This window comes from Rhamphochromis sp. 'chilingali' (assembly GCF_963969265.1).
Source record: "Rhamphochromis sp. 'chilingali' genome assembly, chromosome: 1".
Taxonomy (NCBI): Eukaryota; Metazoa; Chordata; class Actinopteri; order Cichliformes; family Cichlidae; genus Rhamphochromis; species Rhamphochromis sp. 'chilingali'.
In genome coordinates, this window is record NC_137929.1 from 55,755,456 (window position 1) to 55,765,410 (window position 9,955).

General features: G+C 41.9%; 1 protein-coding gene across 1 annotated transcript; it reads right to left on the bottom strand.

Moving 5' to 3' along the window:
- Positions 1–5,948: 5,948 nt before the first annotated feature.
- On the bottom strand, positions 5,949–8,973 carry LOC308406740 (Fc receptor-like B). Its single transcript, XM_080897934.1, has 6 exons — positions 8,899–8,973; positions 8,469–8,504; positions 6,781–7,041; positions 6,456–6,701; positions 6,183–6,380; positions 5,949–6,095 (listed from the first exon to the last, which is right to left on the bottom strand). The coding sequence occupies exons 1-6, from the start codon at positions 8,927–8,929 to the stop codon at positions 6,046–6,048; spliced, it is 822 nt and encodes a 273-aa protein (XP_080754060.1). The 5' UTR covers positions 8,930–8,973; the 3' UTR covers positions 5,949–6,045.
- Positions 8,974–9,955: the final 982 nt, after the last annotated feature.

Here is a 9,955-nt window from a genome sequence, read left to right on the forward strand (position 1 = left end):
CGCCTCTGTTCAAAGATGGTCTCTCACAGTGGACATAGATGGCTTCTTTCACTCCTCTTTCAAACAATCTGTCCTCTCTGTCCAAAATGTGAACATTGGCATCCTCGAAAGAGTGTCCTTTATCCTTAAGATGCAGATGGACTGCTGAGTCTTGTCCTGTGGAGGTGGCTCTTCTGTGTTGTGCCATGCGCTTGTGAAGTGGCTGTTTGGTCTCTCCAATGTAGAGGTCTGAGCATTCCTCGCTGCACTGTACAGCATACACCACATTGTTAAGTCTGTGTTTTGGCGTTTTGTCTTTCGGGTGAACCAGTTTTTGTCTGAGCGTGTAGCTGGGTCTGAAATACACTGGGATGTCGTGCTTGGAGAAAACTCTCCTGAGTTTTTCTGATACACCGGCTACATAGGGGATGACAATGTTGTTGCGTCTGTCTTTCTTATCCTCCCTCGCTGGTGTCTGGTCTTCTTTTCTGTGCCTCTTTGCTGACTTTAAGAACGCCCATTTAGGATAGCCGCACGTTTTGAGTGCTTCCTTTACATGTGTGTGTTCCTTCTTTTTTCCTTCAGGCTTAGAGGGAACATATTCTGCCCGGTGGTGTAGGGTCCTAATTACTCCAAGTTTGTGTTCCAGAGGGTGATGGGAGTCGAACAGGAGGTACTGGTCCGTGTGTGTGGGCTTCCGGTAAACTTCGATAAAAGCCTCCAGCGGCCCCTCTTCGTTCTATCTGTGTTCAAGTCAATTTACAACTCTACTGTGGCATGATCACTAATAGCAATGGCACCAATCTCACAGTCTACGACTGAATCGACCAGAGACTTTGATATTAAGGCGAAATCTATCCTCGAATATGTTTTATGACAGTTGGAGTAAAACGTGTATTCCCTTGAACTGGGATTAACTAACCTCCAAATGTCCGTTAAGCAAAGATCCTCTGTCAGTAAATGAACAGCCTCTCTGTCCCTGGGTGTAGACGTACCCCTGGGATTACTCTTATCAATTATCCCATCCATCACCTGGTTGAAATCCCCAGCCAATATCACCTGCCCCACATGATCCCCTATTATCTTATTAATTTTGTGAAAAAAAACTGGCTCTTCCTTATTAGGTGCATAAATATTGCACAAAACTGTTCGAACCCCATTAATTAAGGCCTCCAAGCATATAATGCGTCCTTCGTCATCATTATACTTCTTCAGCAACACGAAGCTTAATTTCTTATTAACAAGGATCAATACACCATTTCGTTTACTCGAATATGAACTATGAAAAACGGAGCCCACCCAGTCTCGTTTAAACTTTTTCGCCTCTTCTTCCCCCGCAATGTGGGATTCCTGAATAAACGCTATATCTGCATTTTTAGATTTTAAGTATGTTAGAACCTTCCTCCTCTTGATTGGGTCCCCACATCCGTTTATGTTCCACGATATTATTTTAGTATACCTGTTCATCGCTTTCTAACAGAAATGGGGTAAGGCACACCTTGTGCGCTTTACAACACAACACAAATATATGCATAGGCACTCAATATTACAAAACCCATCTGGTCTTATCAAACTAGCCGTCATTAAAAAAACAAAAACAAAAAAACAAACAAACCTGAACAAAACCAACACCCTTCTTTGCATAGCAACTCAGAACAACGTTGCTAAGCGCCCCCTCCCTCCCCTCCTACCCAAGCCTAACTAACTTTAGCTTGAAACCCCAAACTGCTTGTGGTCCGTGAGACACGCTAATCATCCGACAGCAGCACCACCGCCGCAGCCCCATTGTGCCCATTGTTTGTTTGTTACCTTATTTTAAAATCCACATACACTACTCCGATCTGTTACATCATGTCCCGCATTCCTCTAAGTCGACTCCTGCAGAAATTTCTCGGCCTCTTTTCCGTCTTTGAATGCTTTCTTTTGTCCGTTCCACGTGAAAACGAGCGTTGCAGGATACATCAGCCTATGCTTCACTTGTAGCTCCCGAAGACGCCTCTTCACCGGGTTGAATGCCTTCCTCTTCTCCGCCAGCTCCTTTGTAATATCTTCAAAAAAGGAAAGCTTGGAGCCTTGCCAATCGACTCCACGCCTCTCTCTGGCCACCCGAAGCACTTTCTCCCTAGCAGATGAACGTAGAAAGCGGACATGTATCACCCTGGGAGGCTCGTTAGGTTCCGGCATTGGTACCGGGGAACGGTGGGCACGTTCAATTTCAAATTCACTTCCAGAAAGCTCAAATGCTTTGGCCAGTATCGCCATCACATATTTGTCCACGTTCCCGGGTGTCTCCACACCTTCTTTGAGTCCAATGATCCGTACATTATTCCTCCTGCTACGGTTTTCAAGGTCCTCCACTCGCGACCACAACGCGTCCATCCTCTTCTGGAATTTGTCCACTTTTGCCTCGGTAAGCATGCTGGCATCTTCCATGTCTGATATACGTTGTTCCGCCTCCCCTAACCTCACTTTTATATCTTCCACCGAATCTTTCAATTCTTTAGTGGCCTCTTTAATAGTGGTGACATCTTTTGCTACGACCTGAAGAGTAGCGTTCATCTTCTTAATTTCTTCAAAAATGTATTTTTTGCTCTCGCTCCCCATACCGCCCTCAACTACTGGAGAGGCGGCCTCAGATGCAGATGCACTTTCGTGTGGTTCCGGAGCGAGGCTAATGCTAGCTTGCTTCTTCCTCGTGGTAGCTCCCTTAAAAAAGTTTGCTTTGTTGTTACCTGCCATTTTCCAAAGACGGTAATCCTTGAAAAGCTTCAAAGTCCACAAAGGGTGTCCAACTTACGACTACAGCTGGAGTGTATGTTTCCAGATTCAGAACATTAATCAACAGGCTTTAGGAGCGCCTCTAGTGTGCGGCCATCTTCTTTGGCGGTCCCACGTGACTCTCAATTGTTTAAATTCTTAATCTTTAAGGACAATGTTGCTGGTATTAACTGAATTATACCAGTTAAATACATTTCATTTGATTAGAGTCCAGTAACTAAAACAGTTTGCAATTTACCTTTGTTGCCTGTGTTAAGACAGCATTTGGGGTAGAAAGTTTGTGTGTGCTACCAGGTTACTTGCAACAACATGAAAATGGCAAAGCAGTGTATGTACATTGCAAACATCTCATCATGGCTCCCGATTCATTTTTCCCACCAGAGTCATTCTGTCTCATGTACCTGGTTGCTCACACTCACCACAGCTGACCTTTAAAGAACCATTTGTAATAGCTGAAGAACCATCCACAAAATAAAAAGGTTCTTTGACGTATGATGGTTCTTTAAAGAACCATGAAGACATCTGAAGAACCATAATTTTTCTGAGTGCACATGAAAATGAGGAAGTGAAACTAGATCTCAAACACAGGAGACGACAAATAAGGAAATGAGAAACAATAGCTAAACACAAACACAAAAGTAAACCACACAAAGAGAAAACTGAGATGGAGACTAAAGAATAAGGTGAAATGATTACTTGAAAATATAAATAGAACCTAATCTGCCAAATGTGAAGACAAAAACCTAAGAAAAGCTGAAAAATTCCAACAACCATATGTCCCCCTATGAGCAAGCGCTTTGGCAACAATGGGAAGGAAAAACTCCCTTTTAACAGGAAGAAACCTCCAGCAGAACCAGGTTCAGGGAGGGGCGGCCATCTGACTCAATGGGTTGGGGATGAGTGGATATTACTGGAGCATTTTGCAGTGTTTTAGCACTCATAAGTAAATAATGTGACTGTTTCTTCCTAGCTGAGAGTTCACAAGGTTGAACTCCAGAACTGAGGTTCTGCACGGACGCCCAGTACAAAATAAAGAAGGATTATTTTCAGTTCTGAGTCATACAAAGTTACTCCAGCAGAGCCAAGGAATTTTAAAAAAACATGGCAGTGGAAAATAGCGGCTTATTTTGTCGAGCACACTGGACAGTCACAGGCTCTACTTCGAAGAGTTTTTACAGAGGATGATTGTGCTTATTTAAAGCAACGTAGCTGCAGGACTCCCAGCCCAGCAGGGGGGCAGTTTTAAACCTGCAGCCAAGTTTAGAAAGCATTTTTCTGAAAAGCCTGCAGAGGAGCAAAAACCACAGAAACCACAGCAGATGTTCTGAGGAGGAGTCACAATGTCCGCACTTTGAAAGCCTGAAACTCTCCACAACTGTGAACGAGCATACACAGTCTTGGTTTTGCCATTTAGGAGGACAGAGGCATCATGTAAAGGAGATCTGAAGCGTAAACCCAGACTTCGGCTTCACGGGCTCAGTGTGTTGAGTCTGCAGTGTTCAGTAAAAGGAAGCAAAAGAACAAAAAAACAAACTCAAAGATGATGTGTCGCTCTGTCAACCACAGCCAGACCACAATAAGCACACGGACTTTCCATCTAACTGATGAGTGGAAAAACACTGTGAGTGCCTCTTTATTGAAAAAACAAAACTTTATTTATTAGATGAATATAAGCATAACTATAGCATATACATATATATGTACAGTGTTGGGAAGGTTACTTTTAAAATGTATTCCACTGCAGATTACAGAATTCATGCTCCCAAATGTATTTTGTAACGTATTCGGTTAAGTTACTCAATGAGAGTAACACATTCTGAAGACTTTGGATTACTTAATATACTGTCATGCTTTTTACAACGACATGAATGTACTACTGCTGCGTGATTTATTAGTATTACTGAAGGCTACTCGCGACCCCACTAACATTGTTAGCTGCCGTTTGCTGAGGTTAGTTCATAGACTGCTTTCAGAACTGCACATGATTATTTGCAGCTAACAGGTTGTTAATCCTATCCATCAAGTCTAACAGTCTGCAGTCTATGAACTAACCTCAGCAACACTGTCGCCAAATTGCTTGCTCATAGGAGGTTATCTGATTGTTGTGGTTTTCTCTCTTTTCTCTGTATTATTGTACAGAGAACATTCATTGTACTTACAATATAAAGCACCTAAAGGCAACCTTTGTTGTGATTTGGTGCTGCATTAATCAAACTGAATTGAAAACGTAATTGTTTTTATGCCAATAAAGAGCCAATAAAGAGCACTGAATATAAATCCTAAAAAAAAGAGAGGTTAAGTATTCATAATAATAATAATAACAATAATAGTAACAATAATACATTTTATTCAAAATGTGCCTTTCAAGACACCAAAGGACACTGCACAATAGGATAAAACACATAATAGAACAATGACACAATGAAGAACAATAAAATAAAAGCACAAGATAAAATGAACAAACAGTGGATTCACAGTGAATATGCAGATTTGAACAGACGGGTTCTGAGCTGAGATATAAGAACCAATGTTTCTTATATCTGGGGGTAAAGAGTTCCACAGCCTGGGAGCAGAGCAGCTGAAAGCTCTGCTTCCCATGGAGGTGAGGCGGAAAAAAGGCAGGTCAGGTGCTTAACAGGTCAGAAAGATAAGGAGGAGCAAGGTTATTAATGTCCTTGAAGATGAGCAGAAGAAGTTTGTACACCATCCGGAGTTTCACTGGGAGCCAGTGAAATTCCTGGAGAATGGGGGTGATGTGCTGGTAGAAGGGATTTTGAACCAGTTGAAGCTTCTGGAGGGATTTTTGGAGGAGACCAGGTAAGAGAGAATTACTATAGTAAATGAAGGAGGAAGGAAGAGAACGAGACTATGGATTAGAATGGACGTAGACTGGGTGGAAAGAGAAGGACGTAATCTGTTAATGTGGTGTAGATGGAAATAGGCAGAAAGGGTGAGATTACTGATGTGAGATTTATAGGAAAGTGAACTGTCTAGGATGACACCAAGGCTCTTAACCTGAGGAGAAGGGAAAACTGTGGAGTTATCAATGGTGAGTGAGAAATGAGTCGCCTTCGCCTTGGTGATTCACATATTGATCCTAAGAATGTATTTAAGAAATTTTACGAGTGAAAAGCAACAAAAACAACTGCTATTAATGTTTTTAAAAGGATTTATGGAAAAAGCCTGACGTTAAGACCTAACAGGGAAAGATCAGGAAGCAGACATATCTTTGTACAAAGAGTCTATGTTGACTTTTCTAAGCTGCATCTCACACTTGATGCTCAGTGGTCAGTCAAACAAGTCGTCAGGCAACTTCTGTCCAGTGCAGGTAGGTGGTGCTGTTACCAAAGAAACAAGGAGCGCCTGTTGAATAAGTTAATCCCAGATCGAGCTTTAAAAATATTCGAGGGGAATCAAAGTGTTACCTTTGGCTCTGCGTCGACATAAAGACACCATGAGGACAGTGGCAATGAAGTATGGACAGAACACCAGCAGGTGGAAAGGCAGTCTGAACTCAAGCTGGAGGGAGGGGGCATCAGGGTGTGGAGCTGATCCAGGGGTGAGGGATGTAAAAGTGGGTGGTGGGGGTGTAGATGTAGGCAGGACTGTGGTTATTGGATTACCTGCAGAGAGAATCCCACCTGTTCAGGTGAATATGTGGATGAAATCAGAGCTGAAATCAGAGTGAAGCTCCTCACCTGTGACAGTGATCCAGCTGGATGGAGACTCTCCATGAGCGCTGATGTCACACTTGTAGAGGCCTTCATCAGACCTGGAAACATGCTGGATGGTCATGTGACCTGTAGTCTCACTCCCAATGAAGACGCCATCTTTATAGAAAGCAGCTGGGAGGTTGGAGGGAGTGGTCTTTGTTTTACAGAGCAGAGTGACGTCATCTCCCTCCATCACAGGGAGGACAGGACTCTGCAGGATCACTGATCCACCTCAACACAGAGACAAACTACAGCATTTCATCCATTTACACACAGCTTCATCAACACTAACTCCACACACTCAGCTTACCAGTGACTGTCAGGTTAACCATGTTACTGATGGGACCCTCTCTGGACTCACACCAGTAAGCTCCACTGTCCCATGGGAGCGTCATGCTGATCTTACAGGAATAATTGGACCATCTTCCCCACGTTTCTCCACAGTGACTCTTTCCTTCAAGTGTGCTTCTCCTCAGAGTCCATCCAGCAGAGTTTTCGGCCCCCTCACAGCTCAGAGACAAAGACTTTTCTTTGAAGAACTGAGAGCTGTTTGGGTTCACAGTCAGACGAACTGAATGAAACAGGGAAAAAATACTTGGATATGAGAAACTGTCAACCTGAGCACTGATCACAAAGGTCAAGCAAGTTTCCACCGTAAATATTGAATTTTTAACAGTATGTAAGTGATCCAGTTTTGGCAATCACACTGATCCAGGTACAGACTTTTAAGGTTTATCAAATCTGGATTAGCAGGACTCTTATTGGGATTACTGGCAGTGCCGAAATTCATTCAAAATAAACAATGTTTAATTACCTGTGTTAGGTTTAAAACTAAGAGGTATTTCATTAGCAAGGCATTAATTTTTTTTTACACACAGCCATGTTTACCTTGCATACACAGTGACACAGAATCGCCTGTAGGACCACAAAAGCCACAAGTCGGAGAGAAAAAGTTGCCTGCTGCTGTTAGCTAGAAGAGCTAATAAATAACAAATGCTTCCAATTCGAAGCACCAATCTTTCCAGGCTTTTGTCTTCATGCCTTTACTCCACTGGCTGTAAACATTAAGACCATATGAACAGATTCTTATCTCAACTCTAATCTACTTGTGAGCACCCTTGAATGACTTAATTCATAACACATTTTTAAATGAATGTCTTGACTTTACCAAACAGTTAACAGTTTGTCTTTATAATTCTAATGAATAAAAACTTATTTATATAAAGAAAATATTGCATACAGTTAATCATAAAAACCTAAATGTGTACTACAAAATAAATGTACTACTTCTGCTATATTTATTTAATGGTACTGACAAGTGGAGGTGAAATTTTTAATTGTTCTAAAAGCACATATAAGATGTCTCTGCTCCAGTTTTAGTGATTGAAATTTTAGGATTTTCTTTGGATGTCACTTAGCACTAACTGGCTAGCATTAGCCAATAGCTTAGCATTGACCTCTCACCCAAGTACGGTCACTTCTAAGTACGATGTTCCCGATTGAAGCTAAAACTAAAGCTTTAAACATTTCACTAATCATTAACATACTGTTGTTCCATTTGACTTCAGCCATCTTTTATATACAGTTTATAGTCCCAGACTGCACAGATGAACAAGCTCTGGTCACCTGCTGATGAATTTTCTACTCTCATGCTCCGATCACTGTCTGTTTGTCTCTGTAACAGCGTCACTTCCTCCTTTTCTGCTTTCATTATCAGTGAGGCCACCAATGGGAGCTCTTGTTAAAACCATCTCCTCCCTTTGTAGCTGTTTGTTTTCTTTCCTTTTATTTTATTTTTTTCTCTTGGTACAACACGAGTTTGACCTTTTTCATGTTTTATACCATCATGTTGCCCTGTGAAGCATCGGGGTGAAGCAGATTGTATGAAATGAGAGTTTAAGCATGTAATCAATGAGTAATAATAATCAAAACTTTTCCTTAAACCAACACCTGAATGCTTAAATTAAGTTTTTACTAACAAAGACGAAGCTCACTGACCTTGGTTTGTCGTGTAGATCAGCAGTGAGGTCAGGACTGAAGACAAATGACACTTGGGTTAGTTTTTAATTTGAGAGGTTTAACGAAGTGATCAGAGGGCAAAGTGAAAAAAAAAACACTGAAGAAAAGCCAGCAAAGGAAGGAGAAAAAGTGCTGAAAACAAGGAATTGATTCAAACGTGAAGAGAATTTAAATACAATTTCAACGTTTGTATTTGTTACGGCCCTAGCAGGATGTAACAGTATTAAAATGTATTAAAATGAAAAACATGCAAACTTCCTGTAGGAGTATCATTACGACCTTTCTGAGTAAGTCTCACAAATTAATCGTAACAAAGCCAAACATCCCTAAAAGCATTCTTCGGAGAAATGTTTTTGTTCCCTTTTGCACGTATCTTTAACTAAACTTTGTAGAAACAGAGGGAACTTACAGAGCAGCCACAGCACAGAAACTTCCCCCATCTTCACACTTGGTAAGTTAAAAGTTTATAAGTGATCAGTTTCTATGCACACCCTCCTCTTCCTCCTCCTCTGTGACTGTGGTTTCCTCTTCACTCATCAGTACGAGGCTTTTCTATTAAATCAAAGCTCTAATATCTAATATGAAGTAAATATGAATGTGATTTTATTAACCATGAGCTCTTTGATTCCCTTTCATGGGGAGAATCAGAGAGCTTTAATGGACAATGATTGATGAGGTGATGACCTGTTATGTCAGAACATTAGGTTTTGTTTTCCTGATAGTGAGAGCAGTTCACATGAAAGGAAGTGAGATGGAGGTGGTGTTGTGCTTCTCTCTCTTTTAACCACAATCGGGTGGTTTGTAAAGGTTTTATTGGCGACTGTCAAGCCTTTGAGTCGCCGAGCAGCTGAATAGGGGAATAATGTTGACGCGCCCACTGTTTAAAACGTAAGTCAAAGTACCAGGTTAAAACTCCTTTATTTGTTATCAAATCCTTAAAATCCGTAGAAAAAACAATCAAAAACATTCTAAACTTGAACAGTCAGCAAAAGTCGACTTCCCCCATCACCCACTCATTCACAAAAATTCCCTCGGGACGTGAACAGGTCATATAGCAATCGCTATTACAGACACCACGTGACCCAAAGCTATGCCTATCCACAACAGGTGTCATTAGACAAACTTCCTTATGCCCTTATGCAGTAGAGGTTTTTGATACAGGCGACATGGGCAAAAAAAATAAAAATAAAAAAATTGCTGTACTCGTCCTGCCCCCATGTCATGCCAGCGCATATTGGGAATGGCATAGGCACCGATCGGTTTTCTGCCGCCCATTTGCTGGGAGTAAGGGCGCCCTCCGTTTGCGAGGTGCGCCTGCTGCTTGCTGCACAGGGAGGAGAGGGCGGGGCGGCGGGGGATTCTCTGACTGGCTGAAGCAGCATCTAATAACTGTGTGTCTTTGTCCTGTTTCCCTCCCCTCACCCCCAACCAGTCACACGAAATAGCTGCCACTGAGTGTGAATCTG

Excerpts from the sequence above, each read along its gene's own strand:
- LOC308406740 (XM_080897934.1), bottom strand. The coding sequence starts at position 8,929 with ATGGGGGAAGTTTCTGTGCTGTGGCTGCTCT. Across the intron at positions 7,042-8,468 it reads GATCTACACGACAAACCAAG|TTCGTCTGACTGTGAACCCA; the intron begins GTCAGTGAGCTT and ends TGTTTCATTCAG. Across the intron at positions 6,096-6,182 it reads ATGTCGACGCAGAGCCAAAG|CACCACCTACCTGCACTGGA; the intron begins GTAACACTTTGA and ends CTTTGGTAACAG.